Here is a 22,678-nt window from a genome sequence, read left to right as displayed (position 1 = left end):
AAACTCTAATTGAGACATCCAATGACATCTCCTCCGATATATCGCCACATTTGAATTTACGTACGATCAATGACCGATCAACGAGGACGTTTTAATTGCTTCATATCGATCGAGAACGAAGTCGTTCCGCATAAAGAGTTAAATTGCAACTCAATTGGCTCGGTTGGCGTTTCTGTGTTTCTAGGTCTTCCTCGAGTAAGTTCTTGAATATAATTCGTTTCGCATCGATCGTCGTCGAACCAATATATTTCGTTGAATTATACATCGACTATTATCCCGCTATTTAATCAATATTCGATTAAATTGCTAGTTAAAATATAGAAATTATAATAGAAAGAAAAGTCGTTCAATCGTTACCAACGAAACGTGCGATATTTTTGTTGCAGCCGGAGACAGTTCCTCAAGCGAGGATCGATATGACCCGTGTGTTGGAAGTTGCTGCTGCCGAGGATATCACCGGACATCCGTACAGCCTGGCGATCACCTCGCCGGAAGGAGTTACCTTCGTGAAGGGCACGTGCCGCGAGGAAACCAGATGGTGGGCCGATGTGCTTCAGGTCTACTCGAGGAACAAGGTCTGTACATTAAATTCGAAATTAATTAGAAAAATTTAGCATTTCTTTCTTTCTTTTTTTCATTTTCTTCTCGTAGCGAAAGCTTTGAAATTAACAGATTATTTGTATTAATCTTGTATAATAATTTTTCAATCAGGATGAACAGGATGATTCAAGATATTTTAAATTTATTTATAAAAAATTTTATTAGTATCATTAATTAGTCGAATTTAACTAATAATCAGATTTAAAATTTAATTACAAAATCTCGTTTCATCACTCCCATTAAAATTTATCACTCTCTCTTTCATGCAAAAGAGAATTTATTACCGTTGTCAACTTAAATTAATTCCGCTAATAGTATCAATTATGGGAAAGAAATACTTTAATCGTCGGTGTCAAGGTACAATTAGAATCAATCAAAGAAGATTCTCCTTCCAGATACGTTCCAATTATGCATACACCGATCGAAATGTTAACGTTGAAAGCACAAACAAGGATTATATCTTTGTCAAGCGATTCTGTTTACGAAAGTATTTGGAATTAAATCTCGATTCCTTCGAATCGCAAAAAAGAGGATGCGAATTTATAGGATTCTGATTGATCCAATTCGAAGAAAGAAGGTGACGAAGGGATCCCTGTCATTCGTTGATTACGATATTCGCATAATCATTACTGTATCCTTGTGCTGTCACGGTTGTTACAGTAATACCAGTCGCGTCGACTTGTCTCACCAGCGGAAATAGCTATTCTCGCGGGAAATGAATCGCGACTACGCGGCCGCCCTCGGATTTTCCAACCTTCTGCCTACGCGAATTCCACTATTTCATTTTTTTTTTTTTTCATTTTCTCGATGAAAATTAACGTTCGAATCCTTCGAGGTCGAATAAATCTTTGATAAAATCAGTTTTAATCCATTGGAAATCTTTTTTTTATTGGCGAGAGTTTCATTGACGAGAGCGAGTCAACTTTTTTTTTTTTTTTACCATTCAATTGAAATTTATTATTATGGATATTATTGGTGCGTGAAATGTCGTTATTTTTTAAAAAATAATTTTAATGATACGTAATTTATCTTGGATATATCATACGGTAAAGAAACGTATTCGTATTTTTTAAATCGTTTTTTATATTTCGTTATATTTCGTTATATTTCGAATATTAAATAAAGAATTCAGTAAATCCTCATTTAAATTTATGTTTTCGACAACTGTTTGCAGCATTGTTTGCAGTTTAAACTTACGTAGATTTATGGTCTTTGCTTACATCGTATAAATTGGCAATTTAAAAGTAAAACGATTTGGTCTTGTCGAAGGGTTAATCGTCGAGCTTTTTCTCATCGCAAACTGCTTTACAAATTAATGCGTTGTCACTAAATTCAGGTTGTTTCATTCCTCTCGAATAATCGAATATTCAAATCTTATCATCGATTTAAATGGATGCTCTTCTTTGCTGAAAACTGAATCACACGGTGAATTGTCAGATATTCCCTGGATAACTAGCCGTCTAATTGCAGACCCATTCCAGTACCAGTACCTGTACAACGATACTTTTCCTACCTTCATCCTACTATATCTTAACTCCATGTTTATTCCTACCATTACAAATTCTTATCTATAAAATCATCTGATAGAACTCGAATACTCCAATTATCCACTAGAATTTATTACTATGTACCTTCCAATCAACCTGCCGTACCGACAGCAGATACAATTTCACCGCTATCCTTTTTTTCGCGCCAAATACAAAAAAAAAAAAAATAAAAATGAATAAATAAAAGAATGTCTCTTTCTTTCTTCCCTAAGAAAACACGTGATCGTATCACTGTACAACCATGAAAATTCTCACGAGACGAGTATAGTAGAACTCCATTTATACGATCCTGTCGGGGGATAAGCAGATGCATGTAACTAAGTTGTTCGTGTAATAGGATCGGAATTAATTCTCCCTATCAGATATCAGAAACCATTTCAAACGACATCACTCTTATATATATATATATATAAAACTCTTATATATAACCACCTATCAAATGTTACAAATTTATCACAACGATGATCGTGATGTAAACGTATATAATTAATCATTGATCGAAATAATTTCTTTCCCGCCCCCACGAGATAAAATTGTCCCTCACAATCCTCACTCCTCTCCCTTTTCCTCCCCCTTTCAACGAAACACCCGGCCACGATCTTCTCAATTCTCTGCCGCGAGAATTCCTACCGCGAAACAACCTACCTCTATCTCGAATACGTAATGCTCTATGAACACCTAATTCTCGGTTATCGCAGTTGAATCGTGGACAGGGCTCGCTACACGATTTAATCCTCGTCCTCGATGCGCGACGCGAGTGCAAAAGATACGAGGGAAGGGGGAAATAGAGATAGGAAAAAGAAACGATGCCTCGACAAAAGTGCGATAATGCTCGATCATTAGCGCGGCCTGTCGCGGCGTCACGCTCGTTACAGCGCGAAATAATGCCAACCAGGCAAAACTGCATCGTAGCCGCGCGCCGATTCCCGCTTTTCTGCGATTCACTCGATCGTTCCTCGCTCGCCTCGACAACCTTCCTCCTCCGGTTTCTTATCGGTTTACCTGCTTTTCAGGGGGAGAAGGGAAGGGAGGGAGGAAGGGTAGAACAGATTACGCTCGGATGGAAACGGGGCGACAATGGCGCGGATGATCGCGTTTGTTTGTTAATCCGTGAACGGGAGGAGGGACGGTTCAATTCGATTCGAGGGGAACAATTCTGAAAAACGGGTTCTGAAAGAGGTTCTGTTGACAGGTATTCACTTCGCGGATGGAAGATTAGGGGTTGGTCGTGGGAAGGGAATCAATTAATTTTAATTGAGCGTGATTCGACGAGCAGTGAATGCTTTGAACACCGCCGATGAGATACGAGGTGATATCGAGCGATTTGAAAAGTTAAGGGATGATGTTTAAGTAATTTTTGTAACTTTAAACGTTATTTCGATGTTTCTGCGTTTAATCGACTCGAAATGTGTTACGGGATTAGAATTCGTTTGTTGGGATGATGGTGTTCAATTGCTTTTAAAACAAATGGATGTGAAATGAAATATTCTTTAATTTTTGTGCAGAGAAAAAAAGTAGTAAATAGAATTTTATCGGATTTATTTGTTAAAAAAAATTTATTGCCTCTTCTTCTACGTTAGTAAATAGAATAGAAAAGTTTGATCGATCAGTTTATCTATCATTCATTTCTCTCTTCGCTTTTTATTCTCGCGAAATCAGTCGCTTCATAGTCGCGTCTAACGCAATATACCTCTTACAATGAATACACCATAAATTTAAACTGGGACAACAAACTGTACAGAATTCTTTTATCTCCATCTTTTCTCGCATCATTCCATTCCATATTTTAAACGAAGTTGTCCTTCGTGGATATGAATATTCGAAAAGATTGCTCACCATTGAATCAACAACTGGATAGAGACAATAAAAGAGCAGCCTCGTCGATTTTTATCTTAACGCGTGATCTACGCGTTTTAATCTACGCGATATCAAACCGATAGATCAACGCACCCGGCTCGAGAATCGTGTTGGCTGTCGTCATTTCGCCGCGTTACTTAGATTCTCGACAACAAGACGTTGTGCAACGAATGATCGATGGAAGACGCTTCTCTTCGTCCGGATAAAAGTCAGATATACGAATTATTGTTGCGATCTTCTGATTATGTATACGTTCGAATCTCGAAAAATATTTAAGTTTATGATTAGTAAATTTAAATTAAATTTGAGGAGAAGGAAAAATTTTAAGGATGATCGCGAGAGATCGTGATATGATTCTATTACGAATTGTATTCCTTCTTTCAGTCTTTAAATCCGATCATTATTCGAGAAATGTGTGTGTAAAGTGCGATTGATTCGTGGAACGAATGTAATAGAATTGTGAAATGAATATAAAATTAATTTGAATAGAAACGTGTAAATTTTAAACGTGAAATCTTTCCATTTTTTATTCATATTCATTTAGAAGTTGTTATATTTGACGTCGATCGATCGTGATTGATCACGATTCAAAGTCCGCGTGTAAAGTGGATCTTGAGGAATTATGAACATCAATTACGAGCATGAAATTACTTATGAAAAAGTAATCAACTATCATCATCGAAAGCAAAATACTTTACAGTTCAAATTTTTACGATCTCATCGAAAGATGCTTTTAATATCATTAAACGTTAAGATCGATCGATCATTTCTGAAACTCCTTAACATATTATTATTATCCTTAAACTAACTCGTATTCATCGTCAAAAATAAAAAAGAAAACCCGCATTCACATTTCAAATTCCTAACCTCGAATTCTCTCAATCCCAATCATCATCCTCGTTATGATTGATCGATCCTCCCTTTGATACGTTATTAGATCCCTAATCAAGCTCACATCATCACAAACCATCGAAAATTTCAAATTTTTACAAATCATCTTCTCAAACTCGAAACAATCGGTTTTCGATCGACGTCATTATTGCGACTCGAATCTCTAAATCTTCGATCTCTAAAATTTCGCATTTCGAATTTTTACGAACTCTTTTAAAATCGTCCTTTTTCGAAATCGAATTCTTTTCGGTCGAATTTAATCATCGCGAACGATCGACCGTCCCTCGATTTTCTGCTCATTGTTCGATCGTTCCTCGCGTCGAATCCGTTACGCAAGGAATGATCGATCGGCAAATGGAAACGGCTCGTCGCCATTGCGCGAACCTGCCGCTCGGTGTAAACGTACGATTACGTTAAGAGGCCAAGGCGACGCGTGCATACGTACGCCAACACGAATCGAACAAACCGGTGAACGCGCGTAGGAAACGTGCCTCCCCTTTTATTTCCTTTTCTCGGTTGTAAAATCGAGTCTCGCTGTACGTAAAATGTTTCTGTTTCGAGATCTCGAGCGGATCTCTCGAGCACCTGTTCGCGTTTACCAAGTTAATTGCAAAACGATACGAAGATTTGTGAGGAGGGGATAAGCGATGGAAGAGGTGGTTTCTTTGATCGTTTCTTCGTCACTTCTTCTTCCAGCGTTCGCGTTTCGAAATCGCGAGTCGATCATCGGGGATTGTGAAAAGCATCCAAGATTGAAAAAGCATCGAAGATTGAAAAAGCATCGGTTCTTTTTTTCTTTTGCGATAATTTCAATCATCTTAGAGTTTGTCAAGATTATTAATGGACGTCAAACTGGAATTATTACTGTCAGAATCATTGCTACGTTCCGATTATCTTATTTCACTTAGAACCAAAAACCTCTTCCTTGCAATTATCCTATACAAATTGCCTTCTTCTAGAGAAAAATTCGTTATTTTTCATCCTTGGAATTAATCCAACGCGCAATCTATAGATAGAATACGGAAAAGCATCTCACGGGCGTTTCTTGTAGATCAAGATTTTCTCAACACCGTATGTAGGACGTAACAAATTCAATTTGTATTAATGTTGAAAATTCTGGTTAGAGAGAATAAGGGGAGTTAAGAAGATCACGTTTGGTTTGGTAGAATCGATTGAATCGTCCCGTGTTCACATTTGTCCTGCACGGGCCGGTACACGGGCAGCGGTCTTATGAATTATGCACGCCGGGGAAGAGCGTAGCCTCGCGGAATATTATCAACCTCGCTGTTATCTGCCGTTATTGCGGCCGCCTACCGCGACCTGGTCGTGCACACGCCTGCCCTCGTACCGTCGCCCACGTACAAATTCTACGGCATTCCACCATGGAGTCGCGACGTCCGCGCGAGGAGATAACAACCGTGATTTTTAATCGATGCCAACCGTGCCCTCCATTCGCTGAAAATGAGATTTCATTGTTGGAAGAAACCAGTCGTGATTACATCCGTTGCTTCGCAGAGAGACGGTTTTTTCCCCGTAATTATTGATATTTAGAATGAATATAATATCAATATTATGTCATTATCAATGGTAATCTTGATGGCTTCTTCTTTAAAAGTTGAGAGAGAGGCTAAAATGTGAAAATGATTCTGACTTATTATTGATCTGAATTTAGAGAAGAAATTAATTGGAACACAGGCGAGAAGATACTTTTATGGGTGGATGTATATCAATGTGAATTTGTAATTGATTAATGGAAGAATGATAGAAGGAATTTAATTGATGTTGGTATTTGTTTTCCAGGGCCGGCATAAGAGGAATGCGACGTTCCCCGGTGGACAGACCACCATTCTTCAGGTCACTCCTACGATCAGAAGTGAGTGTAGCTAATAACTTTTTTTTATTAATGACGTTTGTAAGAATTGCACTTGTGACATACTCTCGATACGAAGTGATTAATATATCATCCATCGTGATATTGAACAAGTCTTATAAATATCACTTGAAAGTGAATTAAATATAGATTTTCCTCTTTCAATGATGATTTTATAAAAAGTAAAGCTTAATATTCAATCAATTCTTTACCTAACTTATCAATATATCTTTTATATAGATAATAAATAAAAAATCTACGACATATATCAGTTCTCTATGACCAGTTCTAATCACAATTACACCCTTACAGGTAACACGCCGAATCCACCTCGACCACGGTTCAACAGCTGTCGTTCAGAGCCCCGCAGCAACACGTGGATCTCGTCGGAAACGAGCGTCCCCGCAGACCTTTGCGCATCAGTCTTCTCCTCCACGCCATCTCTGGTGACCAACAGCGTGGTAACGACGACCAGCAACACGTCGATGAGCAACGGTAACGTGGTGGAGAACAGCAACGACCATCGTGTCACCGCCAACGTGTCACCCCTTAGAACCAGCACGCCTCTTGAGAACGGTGGCTCCACCTACATAACTTCCGTTCCATCCACATCCATCATGAACGGGAGCACCGTGTCCAGCACCGTGTACACGACCACGTCGACCTCGACCACCGTGTCGTCCGTCAACTCGTTGACGGAGAAGCCACCGATCGTGCCCAACGAGGGTAGATCGAGCTACAAGGATCAACCAGCTAGCAGCGCCTCCCCACCGACCAGAGACAAGCTTCGAGCGGAAGACAAGGCCAGACGCAGGATGAATCAGCACGGAGAACGAACCGGGACCGCCTGCTCTGGCGAGAAACTAGGTCGGTATACTCGAATATATCGGCGACCTTGACTTCGTGATCGAGATGCTGATTTAGATTAAGTTGCAGATGATTAGGTTAGGTCTGGTTATAGATGCAATGTCATTGCCATTTTGTAGCAATGATTTTAATGTAGCAGATGCAATGAAGTTTAGATTAGGTTAGGTTGCAGATGGCCGATGCTACGTCATTGCCATTTCGTAATGATAATGTAGCGAGGTTTATAGGTTAGGTTAGGTTAGGTTGATATCACGTTATTGCCATAATTTCACGTTGTTGAAATTAAATAAAAGTGAAAAGTAACAATGTATAGGATAGTATTAGAGTTGGAATTTTGAAAGATGACGTTGATGCTGTTTTATAAAAATGATCTAGTACAGTAGGGATCATGAAATTAGTCGAGTGTTAAGTAATACGTCGGATGTTGGGAAATTGGAGCTTTGAGAGGTGACGTCAATGCCATTTTGTAGCGATGATCCGGCATAGTAAAGACCATATAACGAGAGTAAAATAAGTAAAGCAATAATATAATAGATGTCAGGAATAGTGTTTTAATTGATTTATAACTGATTAATCTGAAACTTGGGAAATTCAAAAGAAAATACAATGCACAGCTGCAATTGACATTAGTTGTGTGACATGTTGCAATTGACATCAATTAAATGATAGTTTAATTCACAATTTTGCTATACTATTTAATGGTTTTATGATTTTATTAATTAAAGAGTTTATAATAATAAGATTCATTTTTATAGAATTTGAGAATTACATTGGATAATCTTCTTTAGTATTTTCAATTCTTGTGAAAACTTAACAAAAATTTTTAAAGAAATTCTAGTGAGTCAAATATAAACTTAATTTCGTTATTGTTAAATAATTTTTTTCAAGCATTGGAAAAACGATTAGATATTTCGTTTTTATGGAATTTAAGATATTAGATTATTATTTTCTCCATGTTTGTTTTTCGATTCCTGTTTCTCTGAACCAATGATTGGAATCAATGATCCGGCGAAGGGTACCGTTTTTGCGGAATTTTAGAAATAAATTGATCAGGAATTTCCTTCGATACAAGGTTAATGGGAACTTATGGGAGGTATAGAAGGGGTTTGGAATGTGATTAATCGTTCGAATGTATGCAGAAGCATTCTCAATTGGCTATTCATTCGAAATTAACAGCAAATCTAAATTTCTGTTAGTTAACCTCGCGACAGGATGAGTCACACCATGGAACATCTGGTTGGATCGTCATTTACAGTCGTTACCCGTCGAAGCCGATTTAACAAGATACTGTGACATCTTTTATTCATCCCGCTACCGATTGCGCAGTCTTATTCATGCCCCTCTTATGCAAAAGCTGTAACGTTTAATCCTCTATAATAAAGGCAGCCAAATCGTTAATCAATCTCGCTATAAAATTATCCACCGACAATGATATAATAAAAGTAAATGAAGATTTAAGAGAAGATTTAAAAAACTCAATCTCTCAATTTAATTCAATTTGTAATCGAATAATGTTAGAAATTTATATAACGTTTCTAACAACATTAAAGATGTTTGCTAAGGTTAAAAAAAAATTTAGTACCATTTTGTATCGATCAAAAAAATTTCTATCATTTACGTAACATGACTTCTCTCTCTCTCTCTCTCTCTCTCTCTCTCTCTCTCTCTCTCTCTCTCTCTCTTCTTTTTTATTCTTTTTTTGAATTACATTCGAATTGGATTTACATCGAGTTGAATCGCGACGTTACTAGGTCGTGGATCTAGAGAGAAATTTTATTGCCCTCGCTGATCACAAAGGAGATCTGTTAACGCGATTCGATTTTAAGCCAACAATACAACGTTTCATTGAATCGACTGAGGAAACTGGGTCGTCTGCGACTATTCTTCTCCACCACGATGATTCGCGCGTCCGCGTTAAATCGTACCTGACCCATTTTCCCGCCATGACAATTGACGGTATAAACAAAACAGTTAGCGCATGTCCATGCAACGTGCGAAAATCCGACCGAATTTATTCGTCCCTGGTACCATTTATCTATCCGATTATATATCGTGGAATCGGAGAGGATCGAGTATCGTCAAGCATTATTGTGTTTTCTCAAGTGAGAAGAAGAGATGTTGGAGGAGTTCGAAAGTTTATGGTATATATATATATATATATATGCAAGTGCTTTGTCTGGAAGCACAATGGTCTCACTGTGATGACAGAATTGATGGATTTAACTCGAGATAAAGAAGATTCGAGAAAAATTTAATTTTAAAATCGAAGAGAGAGTTAATTTAAAAGAGAAGTTTCTATATTGAAATCGATATATTAAAAATTAAGAAAAATTTACATCTGTAATGATTTTTAATCGACGAATGAAAGATTAATTAGAATCGTATTATTGGAATCTTTAGAACGCATTTTCATTTATCCTCATACGATTTCCGGTTTTCTCTGAGGAATATCAATGCAACTTTTAATCGTTTATTATCTTCGTCTTTGTCGCATCTCTTCTCACTGATCTATCTCAAACTGCAGACGAATGACAGACACAATTGTTGGAAAAACGAGTATTACGACGTTCCAAGAAAAAAAGTCTTTATATCTCGAGTATATTACGAGTTAATTTATACGCAAAAATAATCATTAATTATTCGTTTGTTGGAACGATCTTTTTACCGAATCCTTTTTACCGAAATAAAAATTTTAAAAGGAATTTTAATCACAACGGAGACAAAACAAATTGGTTTAAAGTGTACACACAATACGTATAAAAAAGTGTCTCCACGGACACGGAAATTGTTAGCGGAGAAATTAATCAACGGACTCGAGAACAGGCGCCTGGCTCTCTCGAACGTGATAGGGGATTCCAATTAAACGAGCGAGGGGAGGGTTTTTTTTTTTTTTTTCTATATGTGCCATTCCCACCATCGGTATCTCATACGTGCTTTCCAATCGGCGATAAGTTAAACCTCGGTCGTTTTCAGTGAGCTACGAGCCTTTAATCGCGATATGATCCCCTCCCCCCTCTCCCCCGGCGCTCACGTGGCTGCGATTTCTCTCTTCGCTCGGTTGCTGTTTCTTCGGTACAAGTTTTAGAAAGATTAGGATGAATGTGTTTCTCGCATTATCACAGGGGATCGTTGGATGTTTCAGGTAAAAGTGAAAGTAACGAGAAATCGGCGAAAAAAACGATCAACGATGAACGATATAACGAGAATGATAGCGCGATAGTTTTTACTTCGAGTCAAATAAATTCCTGTTCAAATTACTTGTAATTATATATCCGAATGTAAGATATAAAGTTAGATAATTACTTTCTTTTTATTGGTGAGGCGAATCGTAAATCAATATTATAGGATTTCTTTAAGATATTGACATTTGAATATTTTTTTTTTTTTTTTTTAATAATTTTTGTACGATATTTTGAGGCATTTTCTTATGTGTGATTTCTTTTTTCGTCTATAAATTAACGAGAAAATCGATCATAATCGTATTTTTTCGTTTAAGGTGATTTTAAATTATATATTAAAAAATTTAATTAAAAACTATATTTCGTCTACGATAGAAAGAATTTCGATCGCTTTACTAACGTCGACAAAATAAAATGAAGATGATATTGAGAGTGATCCATCATCCTCGTTCATTATTAAGATAAGAAAACATTCCAAACATTCTTAATACTTAATTTTTATCGATAAAACTGGGCAATAATGATTATCGAAGAAAATTTTCTAAACATCGTAAATCGAATCGATTCGATTCACTTCGACCATTCTTTTCACTGTTTGACAACGATTAATAAGAAGCATATCGCTATCGAACGTTTTAATCGAGAAAAACATGGCGAATTTTTCACCGTTTCATCTATTCCATTGAGAACCGGTTGCCGCGTCCTTTTTTAAAAGTCGCGCGTTAACTGCGCGCGCGCTCGTTTTACACCGTTAATCCGTGCAATTTGTTCACGCATCATTATCGAATTAGCTTTTTCCAGTTGGTTCGTTATCCAAACGTGAAAAAAAAAAGTCTAATTCCGATCTTAGAACGCGCGTGGCCGACGTTATCTTTCTTTCGTTCGATTCGATGCGTCTTGGTGATAGTTCGTCGTTTAGGATACGAGATGTTCATCGGGTAACGGTGAATCGAAGGTTCAGAGCACAAAAACAAGCGTCTTGGATGCTTGAAACTAAGAATATTCGAAGAATTGTTGGAATAATTGGCGATCTTAAAACGTTGAAGATAAATTCTTCTTTACAATTTAATTTTGATTCTAATGAAAAAATTTAATTCAATCGGTTATAATATATATGGATGAATATAGAAATAAAACTATATTTTTTTAAAAATATTATCAGAACAGGGGATCGTGTCTATAAGTCAAGAATTCTAAACTCGAAGTGTAAATTAATAATAAATAATAGCAAATAAAAAAAATTGTTTGAAAGATGACAAATTTTGTCAATGTTGTATACATCTAACAATGCTGTAAACGTGTGCCACCAATTCTTAAACAAGCAATCCTATTTCCCAAGAACACAAATACATCGATCAATATTATCTCTCCTCCTGAGGATAATGATTTCGAACAGGCTTGATTGACACGTCAATACGGAAATTCAGTATTAAACGGTGAATCAGCGATCAGGAAGGGGAAAAAAAGTTAAGTAGCACGTCTGTGGAACGAAGGAGGATCCGGCGTATCGAGATTTATAAGGGTCTAACTAGCACAGTTGTACCTTCCGATTCCAGAGGATTCGCCTTGGTGTGATTACGTTTCCCGTTTGTTGCGTAATTACGTGTGCACAATCATCGAGAAAATCTACCGGGTTCTCCTTCGTGCCCCATGATCTCTACTCTCCGTAGATTTCATTTAGATTGGCTTCGAACGTCCAGCAACCTCGAGTTCCCTCGAGTAGTTCTTCCAATGATCCGCAGATTGTCTGAAAGATACACACTAATATCTATTAAGGATATCCGATCGTTTCGTAAACAAGACCTTGCGAGTTTCGAATTTTTAAATTTTGTAATTTTTTAGTCAAGTTACTTCGTTGAATTCGTTAAACGCGAATAAAAATAATCTTTTATCAAAATTAATTGTATTCTTTGCTAGTATCTTCGAATCCAATGTTTAAAATTTCTTTCTATTTCTAGAAAAATTCAGATTTACAGGTAAACTCTTTTCTTAACAATTTAGAAGTTACAGAAATTTAATTTAAACTTTTAATTTAGAGATCGATTCGATGCGAGTGATTTCTCTCAAATTTTGAACTTTTAAAAGATTTAATTCTTCCTTTCTTAAAAAAAAAAAAGCATAATATTTCGATCTCTTGGATAACTAATTCCACACAAGTGATCGATCGTCGAAAGCCAGTCTTCCTCGAAACTCACCCCATCGTTTCCACCCTGCCGAAACGTCACGTTCCCCTGCCTCGCAACTCCGAAGAGAGATAGTTCGCTGAAAACTGTTATTAGCATAATAATGAAGGTTAGATTTCGACGCCGGGTGGATAGGAACGGTGGATAAACGAGACAGATAAGAGTTCTTGCCACGGCACGGAACGAGGCCGAGTTATTAATTAGTCGGCGGTCAATTAGCAAGCCGAAGGCCTTGCCTTCGTTCAAACCTTCTTTTCCTTAACCGAAAAATATTTAATTGCCCGTGTTTGCGACGAATGTTTTTGCGTTGAGGGAGCAGTTGAACGAAACCAGAAACGCTCGCCATCACTCGTTGATCGTGATTAGGATGCTGGTCTATCATTATCGTGTTGTAATGCGCGAGACGACTCTATCGAATGGAGAGATGGGTGAACGATTTGACGCTTGTTTCGCAGACGATGACGCCTGTCGAAGGATCCTGTTGGAGCATGAAAGAGAAAGAGAAGGAAAGTTGCGAGACATTGCCGCCTCCTTGACCCAGCCACGCGTCAGGAGGATCAAGCCTAGGACGTCTGAGCCGACCAGGGATGTGGTGGATGCGGCCAACGCTGCCTATCAGGATAAGTTTGTGAGTCGATTGAAATTTTGAGAGATATAAATTAACGATCGTATAATCCTAATTGCTGTCTTTAGTTATCACGAAAAGTAGTAAGAATTCGTTGATTATTCTTCTACAGATTAGAGGCGATCCGGATGGATGTGGCCTTGACATCTCCGGCATTAGATACTCTCCTACCTCTGAATTGAGGGTCGATCTACCTGCTGAAGATTTATTAAACATAAAGAAAGGCTGGTTAATGAAGCAAGGATTAAATAAGGTTCGTCATCAAAGCGTCTATTTTTATTAAGTGTTTTCAATAGAAAGAAGAATATATCGATTAAATCTTCATCGTTTCTCCTTGAGCTCAATATGATGCCAAAAGTTAAATTCGTGTCACCGATCTTGCTCGAGAGCATGGCATGGTTTCTCTTGTTGAAATAATTTACAATGAACAGTAGCGAGAGTCGATAATAACAGGTATATAGATAAGATGAATGGTGTATTCTTCAGGAATGGAACAAGCATTGGTTCGTGCTTCGCGGTTGCGGCCTCATGTACTACCGAGATCCCTGCGCGGAAGATAAGGGTATCATGGACGGTGTCATAGATCTGAATACCGTTACCGCCGTCACGCCCCTTCAAGTCGCAAGAAATTATGGATTCCAGACTGTGGTGAGTGTGACCGGTGGATTTGCACGCGGTGATTTACGGTAATTAACATTCCGCACGAATGAACGAATCAACGAACGGAAATCCAGTTAGTTCTTACGGGAGCCGTAATTTTCTTCCTTTTTTCCTCTCTTTTTTTTCTTTTTTTTATCCTTGCTCGTATCAGGCAGATACTACAATGCAAAGGAAATCGGTTTACATTGTCTATCCGCTGGGTTTGTGTTTGAACATTCATTTTGGATAGAGAATATTAACGTCAGTAAGAATTAAGGAAGAGTCGCCATTAATTTAATTGTTCAAGTTTTTTGATATATCTTGGACCAAAGATTTAATGAAAATTTAAAGATTTATAAAATAGAACTTCTTTGTTAAGTTTAATAATAAGAATTTCTGAGTTCAAGTAACAAATAATGTTAGTAAAAGGATGCACAAAATTATTATATTCATTTCTCTTTTGAAAAATAGTGTTAATATCTAGAAACTAATCGGTATTGTACAGCCCTTCCTTGTACTTAACCGTGAATCTCCCTCTGATCAAAGATTTAATGAAAATTTAAAGATTTGTAAAATAGAACTTCTTTGGAGTTTAATAATAAGAATTTCTGAGTTCAAGTGACAAATAATGTTAGTAAAAGATTGCACAAAATTATTATATTCATTTCTCTTTTGAAAAATAATGTTAATATTTAGAAACTAGTCGGTATTGTACAGTCCTTCCTTGTAGTTAACCATGAATCTCCCTCTGATCAAAGATTTAATGAAAATTTAAAGATTTATAAAATAGAATTTCTTTGTTAAGTTTAATAATAAGAATTTCTGAGTTCAAGTAACAAATAATGTTAGTAAAAGGATGCACAAAATTATTATATTCATTTCTCTTTTGAAAAATAGTGTTAATATCTAGAAACTAATCGGTATTGTACAGTCCTTCCTTGTAGTTAACCATGAATCTCCCTCTGATCAAAGATTTAATGAAAATTTAAAGATTTATAAAATAGAACTTCTTTGTTAAGTTTAATAATAAGAATTTCTGAGTTCAAGTAACAAATAATGTTAGTAAAAGGATGCACAAAATTATTATATTCATTTCTCTTTTGAAAAATAGTGTTAATATCTAGAAACTAATCGGTATTGTACAGCCCTTCCTTGTAGTTAACCGTGAATCTCCCGGAGGGCTTGTTGGTCAATTGGATTGCCGGAATTAACTTCCGTGGCCGGGATGGGAGTGGCTGGAAAAAGTCGGTAACTCAATTTCACGCTAGAACAGATCTTGGAACTCTTCGTTTATTCGTGTCACTGATCTCTGTCACCCACTCTGTATCCTGCTGCTTTGCCCCACATCGATGATTAACGTTCTGCTCTGTTCTGTCGTTTTTGCCCCTTTCCTTATTGGATGATTTACTTTACTCTCTCTCTTTTCATCTTCTTTTTTTGTTGTTCCGCGTTCCAAGGCCTGGGACGATCGAGGATCTACAGTATTGTCCGCGGTGACCGCTGGTATACGAGCCAGTTGGATGTCGGCCATTCGGAGGGCTGCCAATTTACCAGATCCTGACAATGGCAGCGATTCTCTGACGGTTTGTCAGGATGCGCAGCAAGATAACACCCCACAATCACCTACCGCGTAAGTAGGGCAATGTAAAGAAATTATTTAACATGTTCACGGGGGTAAAAATCGAAGGAATATATTTACTGAGTACAAACATTCGTACCTTTCCACATTTCTTGGTTGAAAAAGCGGCTATGTATGCTTCTATAAAATAAGAAATCCTCGTGCAAACATTCTTCTGTTGGAACGTAAATTAAAACTTCGTTTTTGATTTCAGATCGCTGACGGATCGCGAAAGAGACTCCTCGGTTGTTCCTTCAACGTCAGTCACACCACGCTCAGTTCTATTTTCCTCCGATGAAGAATATCGAACGGCATCCGAAGGCGGCAGAAGAGAGTCTGGTGATTGGTCCGAGGTCCCAGTATCGCCACCCTTAGTGAGAAACGGCGACTGGCCCAGTGGATTGAAGGGTTCCAGTTGGTCAGATTCGGCGAACCACGAGTGGTCGGAATTACCTCCGTCGCCACCGCTGACTAGAACCGCTTTGTCCAGAGTGAAAGCTCGATCCAGATCAAGCTCCAGATCCAGAGTTTACAAGAGAAGCTGCAGCTCTCCTCTAAGCTCAAGAAGAAGCACTTTGGACAGCGTCAGGTCCGAGGATTTGATGATGGCTTGCTGCGAATTAGGAGAGGATGAAGAACAGCACAACGGGCACATGCAGAATAGTTGTCTGTCGAGCGCAAACGAGAGCCCATTGATAGTAGAGTTGTTGGAGAACCAGGTGTCTTTGCTGCGCGATCAGTTAGATCAAAATCAGTCGCATCCAAGCACATTACTAGTCATTATCGAGCGTCAAGAGAACGAAATAGAAAGTTTAAAGTCGCAGCTGAATACGGCGAGAGCGGACGTCGCGAGTGCTGAAAAGGAACTGTCCAGGTTGAGGCAGCAAAAGGCTGAAGCTTCCATCAGAGAAAAACAAGTGGATGAATTATTGAACACGATCCAGAGAACGGAGCAGCAGAGAAACAAGGACTTGGAGGATCTAGAGAAGATGAAGAAGATGTACAACAGGGATAAGGAGATGTTGGAATGCAAGTTGCTGGAGACCGAAGCTATTCTTAGAGAGACCAGCGAGCGATGTGAAATGCTTACTAAAGAGTTGGCATCGAGTCATAGAACCGTCGAACATCTGCAGTCGGAGATAACCTCTTTGAGCAATAGATTATCTCAAGGTACGTTGATCGAATGAAAATGTTGCAATATTGATAGAATTGCTAATTATATTATATTATTCATCTAGGAATAGAGGAGAACGAACGTTTGTATAGCAAAGTTAGAGAACTGGAAGACAAAGGGGGGTTGTCTTCTTCGAAAGAACGAGGAAGAAGTTTCGATTCTCTCAGTGATTTGACGAACATTGAGCTGGATCTGGATTTCAATTCTCTTGACAAGGAAAGGTAATACGTTTAATCTGTTCTACATTGATTGAATTGATTGATATTGAATTGTTATAAATATTCATAAACGAGATCACGAGATAAATCTTTTACGCCCTTTATTTATGTAGAATCGTGGAAGAATACGACGAACTTAGATCCCGTTTCGAGAAAGCTATCCTTGAGATACGCGCGATGCGCAAGGAGCTTCGCGAGGCGCACGCAATGCAGGACGCTTTGGAATTGGAGATCTTTGCTCACAAGCAGGACGCAGTTAGCGTGAACGAGACGAATCAAGCTCAGATTCAATTAATGGCAGCTAGGATCCAAGATTTGACCAACAAGCTTGCAGCCAGCGAGAAGCAAGTAAGGAATCTGAAGCAGAAGCTGACAAAAGCTGAAACCAGGGACAAGAGGAGGTCGTTGTCGTTGAAGGGTCGTGAGTCCTTCCAGATTTCTCAAGAGATGGAGGACAAGTTGGTGGATCTGGAGAACAAGATCTGTGCTATAGAACGCGGGAAGAGCATCAGCGCGCCTGCGTCGGCGGGAAGCAGCCCGAAGGAGTCGAGCCCTAATCCAAAGAAGGAGAAGAGGAGGGATAGCAAGAGTCTGGACCGTACCAGATTAAGAAGAAAATCGCTAGACAGCGCAACTAGTTCAGAACCGATGAAAGTGTTGATCAGGCTCAGCACGTTGGAGACGAAGGTGGCAAACGTGCAAGAGAATATGGCGAGCGACGCAGAGAAAGACTCCAGCGAATGTAGCGAGGTCAGCTCGCCCTCGACAAGCGAGGTGTCGTTGGAGATCATCGCGAGGTTGAAGAAATTAGAGAGAGTGGTGTCGAAGTCGAAGAGGAGGCTGGAGAAGTGTTTAGGCTCGACGCAAGCGGAGGACAAAGCGGAGAAGTGTTTGCGCGAGGTAAACGATATTTTGGACTCGTGTTTAGAATGTAAGAAAAACCAAGGTAGCGCTCAAGTGACCGAGTCAGTAGGCGTAGTGGTATCTAGACTAGAGACTATACTTAAAGATAAATTGAGCGAACTCACGAAGAGACGGCAGACGCTCGAGCAGAACGGCCAGCTGGACGATAGGGAGAAGATGAAGCTGATCGCGGAGAGGGTTGCGTTCGAGTTCGTCGTTCTGAGACAGATCAAGTGCGCGATCGGCCGTACATTCGACCGTAGTGCCGTTCTCAGTGAATTGGTCGAAACTAGTCAGCTTGCCTCAAGCTTAATGCGTAAGATTCACGGAACTAAGCCCAAAACGTACCAAAACACCAGTTACATTCAGTATCTTACTAGAGTGTTAGCTAATAAGTTAGTACTAGTAGGTGGCGTGGCCGCGACGGAGACGGTGTCCAAGGAGGTGTCCGCAGCTCGTAACGAGAGCTTGAACTTCTTGCTGCAGAAGCAGCGCGAGATAAACGAGATCGTGTGCAGATACAAGGAGACGAAGTTGAGACAGCTCGCGGAGGCACTGGCCGCCGAGACGTTGAGCATGTCGGAGCAAGAGGATTCGAGCAAGCAACAGGCGACCAACTCGAGCAAAAAGTTGCTGGAGGATCGACGAATTCGCGAGGCATGGGCGCTCGCCCAAGAAACGGTGAGCAAGGAGTTGGTGCAGGCGGAAGTGTCTCACGTGATCATGCGTTGCGGCCAGATGTACGAGCAAAATATCACCAGCATCACCGATGCTTGCCTCAACTTCGAGAGCGCGGAGAACGTAACGTTAGAATCTTGGATCGACACGGCTCAATCCAGGCTGCGCGAAGAGATGGAACAGTCGACTCGCGAGCTGTCCAACGTTTACGAAGAATGCCTTCACCAGTTGAAGAAGAACAAGTCGGCGATACTCGAGTCGAAATACGAGTCGAGACAATTGTTGACGGACTACGCGGACGTGATCGCGCACAAAGCTTTAATAGACGCCAGAATCGAGCTTCTTCGGGGGAACGCGAGACAATCGACCACGCCCTTCCCTGGGGAGACTTTCGTATCTAGTCTAATCCGAAACGACGACGTTCTTTCGAGTCTGCTAGAGGCAGGCGATCAAGAGTTCCAAAGCAATCCAATTCTCGACGCGGAGTACAGTTACCTTTATCAGCAATTTAGCAAGGAGTGCGAGGACAGGATATCCGGTTCGAAGCGCGCCTCCAAGGAGCAAATGAAGAACGTTGGCCAGAGTTTGATATATCTCGAGGAGGATTTGGTCGAGTTGGGCAAACGCGTTCGAGAGAAATTGGACGAGAGCGGCGAGAATGTTTCACGGCCGGCGAAATCGGCCACGATGATTACCATTACCGACTGGTCGAGCGTGTGCGAGAAGTGCTCGCAGTTGCGCGAGCAGATAAAAAAATTGAGCGACCATATGAACAGCGTGACTTGCAAACAGTGTGACCAATTGCAGAAAACTATCGAGAGGATAACGGCGGAGCATAATCAAGAGTTGGAGACGTTGAAGCGTAACCAGGAGAGGGATTTGATGGACATCAAGGGTGAATTGGACAATCAGAGGCAATCGTTGACCTCTCAATACGAGCAGGAAGCGGCCAGTTTGCGCGAAAAGGCGAGAAAATTGGAGCACAGGTTGAACGCAATGGACTCCGAGCATTCCGCTCACGTGAACGAACTTAGAGCCGCTTATCAAAGATCTATGAGCGCCGAATTGGATACAGATGCGGAAACGAGGAAGAGATACAAAGAAGAGATCAAGCAACTGCGAGCGTTGTGCGAAAAGGGTTTGCTCGCTATGGAGAATTCTCACAGGCGCATCATTTCCGAGATGGAAGAGAAACACCGACAAGAGTTGGAAAATCTGAGGGTGGAGAAGGAGCAGGCGTTGTCGGAAGAGACTCAGGCCACTCTGGCGGCCCTGGACGCTATGAGAAAAGCTCACGAGCACGAGGTGCAGAAAGAAATAGCTAAATTCAAACAGGAATTTATTAAACAAATGCAGGCACGCGAAGACATTGGCGTGCTTCACAAGGAACACGAGTACGTGATCAATTCCCATTGTATTTTCCCATTTTATTTTATTAAAAAGTGTCGATCGTTAAATCATAGCCAATTCGTATTAATTTATATTATAATTGTACAGGGAAGAGATGGAGGAGATCAAACAGGAGATTCTTTCCTTATCTGCCAAGTACTCGTCCAAGTGCGTAGAATCAGCGGCTTTGGAGGAAAAGGTAGGATCCCTTACCAAGCAGCTTGCTCAAGCGCAACAACACATTATGCAATTGGACGCGAGGAACAAACAGCTTAGGGCGCATCTTGTATTGGAAACGAACGACAGCGCAAACGACAACATGCAAATGTTGAGGGGCAGGGACAACGAGATTGGAGAGCCGAGGGAAGAGATCCATCGACTGCAACAGTTGAAGGTAACCCTTTGAAACCCTTCCCACCGCCGTGAACGTGCCCCGTTTACAGCGTAGATGTGGTTAACAAAAAAGAAAAAAGAAAATGTACCATACTAAATGATGATTAACTCCGCAATTACATGTTATGGCGCATACCCACCTCCCCTTACGAGCTTGTTGTTGCGATACGATGCTCCACGACGCTCTGACGCTTGATCGTCGAGTACGTTTCGAGAAAACGCTTCTAAATAACGAAGTTCGGTCTATCATTTGTAAATAAACACATAGTAGACATAGGCTAGAGACGAAGTTAGGTACAGCAAAGCTTCCATGTTCGCTTTATTCATCCGCCTCAATTGATAGGGAAGGAAAAAAGAAAGAAAGAAAAAAAAAAAAAAAAAAGAAAAAAAAAGATACTTGGATCTTCTCGCGATAAATTCGTGTCGATCGATTTCGTTTCCGTAATTTGAAAAAATACATTCAATCTATGATCGAAGATCAAATTAGACACGAACTTATCCAACGATCAAATATCTTTTATACATAAGACATTAAAACGTATATTACTCATCAATATTTACAATATTAAAAATTGCTCTGTCCTTTCTTACCAGTCACGTAACAAAATCGCATCTCACGAATTAAGAGTTTAATATTCAATAACACTTGCATACATTGATAACAATAATAATAATAACAACAATTTTACAATAAAAATTTCCAATAGGAGCAAGTCCACGGAGGTTTTACTGTACCTACCATCGAGCCTCGTGAGTAGCCCCATAAGGTGTAATTGTCCACGTTGACACACGACATTCCGTTCTGACCCGGCACCGATCACCGACGATCGTTGTTAACCCCACCCACCATACCAAGCCGCACTTACGCATTATATATTTTCGATATTTCACTAACAGCATGGGGAGGCCCCTCGTGATACGTCCGGTGTGCCATCGAAATCTTCGTCGCTAAGCTACTCGCCGCAGCGTGGCAGGATTAATAACGAGCCGCTGCTCAGAGCGGCGAGCAGCGAGGAGCAGAGAACGGGCGGCGAAAGGCCGAGAAGCACGCTGTCCACGTTGCAAAAGAGCACGCAGGACAAGCAGGCAGCGTTCTCGTACAAGCTTGAACGCGTTAAATCGGTCTCGTTGCCTTACTCGAGTAACTTGGTTAGGCCGGGCAATAGTTCTGGCGTGAACTCGCACGACGTGAAAGAGGTGAGCTTAGGGCAAAAGAGCCAGGAGCGTAACGGCCTGGCATCGCCGCTCTGGGACAGCCTGAGACCGAGGAGCGGACTGCCCCATCAGTATCAAGGTACAGAAGAAAGGTGAAATGGGAACTGTGAAAGAGACGCGAGCGAATCGCAGGAAGCTGATAGAGAGAAAGAGAGAGAAAGAGAAAGAGAGAGGGGGGGAAAAAAAAAAAAAATGAAAACAATGCTTCTATTGGATCGCCGCCGTTTCTCGATCCTTCTCCTCCTCCTCGTTTCCGCTTCTTCTTTGAAAAGCATAGCAGCTGCATTCGGCTTGGATCGTTCGTACGTTGAATGATTGATATCGAGTCGAACTTTGGCTCGTTGCTTTTTTTTTTTTTTTTTTTTTTTTTTTATTTTATTTTCCTTTCTATCGATCATCTTTTCGTGTTTAGTACGAACTTTGGCATGCGCTACAATTTGCGAGGATCGAGGCCTTTGCTTTTAACCCCTTCGCTAAAAAGAAATATTTCAAGTAGAATATCTGGTCCAACGATTTGGATAAAAAAAAAAGTTGAATCGTTCATAACATCTCATTGCTTCTCATCCTTGGTAGCGAAGGGGTTAATCTTAAGGTTAACGAATGGTTTAACAAAGGATGATTCGCGGCATAGGTTTTTGCGATTGCCTCTTTTTTTTTTTTTTTTTTGTTCGAGGAAGAGATATTATTACGGGGAACATAATAAGACTAACCTGGTGCTTTCTATTTAGAAATTAACCGCTTCGAGGAAAGATGAAAAATTCTAGTTGATAAATGAATCAAAATCGAATCAAAGCGAATTTAATCAAATTTCTTGTTGTGCAATTAACGTTTT

At 39.9% G+C, this 22,678-nt stretch overlaps 1 protein-coding gene across 5 annotated transcripts in view; it reads left to right on the top strand.

Moving 5' to 3' along the window:
* Window positions 1-22,678, top strand: part of LOC122719128 (protein outspread) — a 195,368-nt gene that overhangs the window by 168,370 nt on the left and 4,320 nt on the right. For 3 of the 5 annotated variants that reach the window (XM_043944707.1, XM_043944706.1, XM_043944708.1), the window contains 12 exons: window positions 387-575; window positions 6,696-6,768; window positions 7,078-7,632; window positions 13,450-13,622; window positions 13,732-13,872; window positions 14,106-14,267; window positions 15,716-15,888; window positions 16,091-17,046; window positions 17,115-17,271; window positions 17,382-20,243; window positions 20,347-20,632; window positions 21,529-21,925. In XM_043944707.1, coding sequence (XP_043800642.1) covers window positions 387-575; window positions 6,696-6,768; window positions 7,078-7,632; window positions 13,450-13,622; window positions 13,732-13,872; window positions 14,106-14,267; window positions 15,716-15,888; window positions 16,091-17,046; window positions 17,115-17,271; window positions 17,382-20,243; window positions 20,347-20,632; window positions 21,529-21,925 — 6,124 coding nt within the window. The remainder of the gene's footprint in view (window positions 1-386; window positions 576-6,695; window positions 6,769-7,077; window positions 7,633-13,449; window positions 13,623-13,731; window positions 13,873-14,105; window positions 14,268-15,715; window positions 15,889-16,090; window positions 17,047-17,114; window positions 17,272-17,381; window positions 20,244-20,346; window positions 20,633-21,528; window positions 21,926-22,678) is intronic. The other 2 variants (XM_043944710.1, XM_043944709.1) reach the window with 1 other exon arrangement.

The sequence above is a fragment of the Apis laboriosa genome, unplaced genomic scaffold, assembly GCF_014066325.1.
Source record: "Apis laboriosa isolate Shangri-la unplaced genomic scaffold, ASM1406632v1 scaffold703_cov156, whole genome shotgun sequence".
Classification (NCBI taxonomy): domain Eukaryota; kingdom Metazoa; phylum Arthropoda; class Insecta; order Hymenoptera; family Apidae; genus Apis; species Apis laboriosa.
The sequence above is the reverse complement of the archived record's forward strand: the minus strand, read 5'-3'. Positions and strand labels throughout refer to the sequence as shown.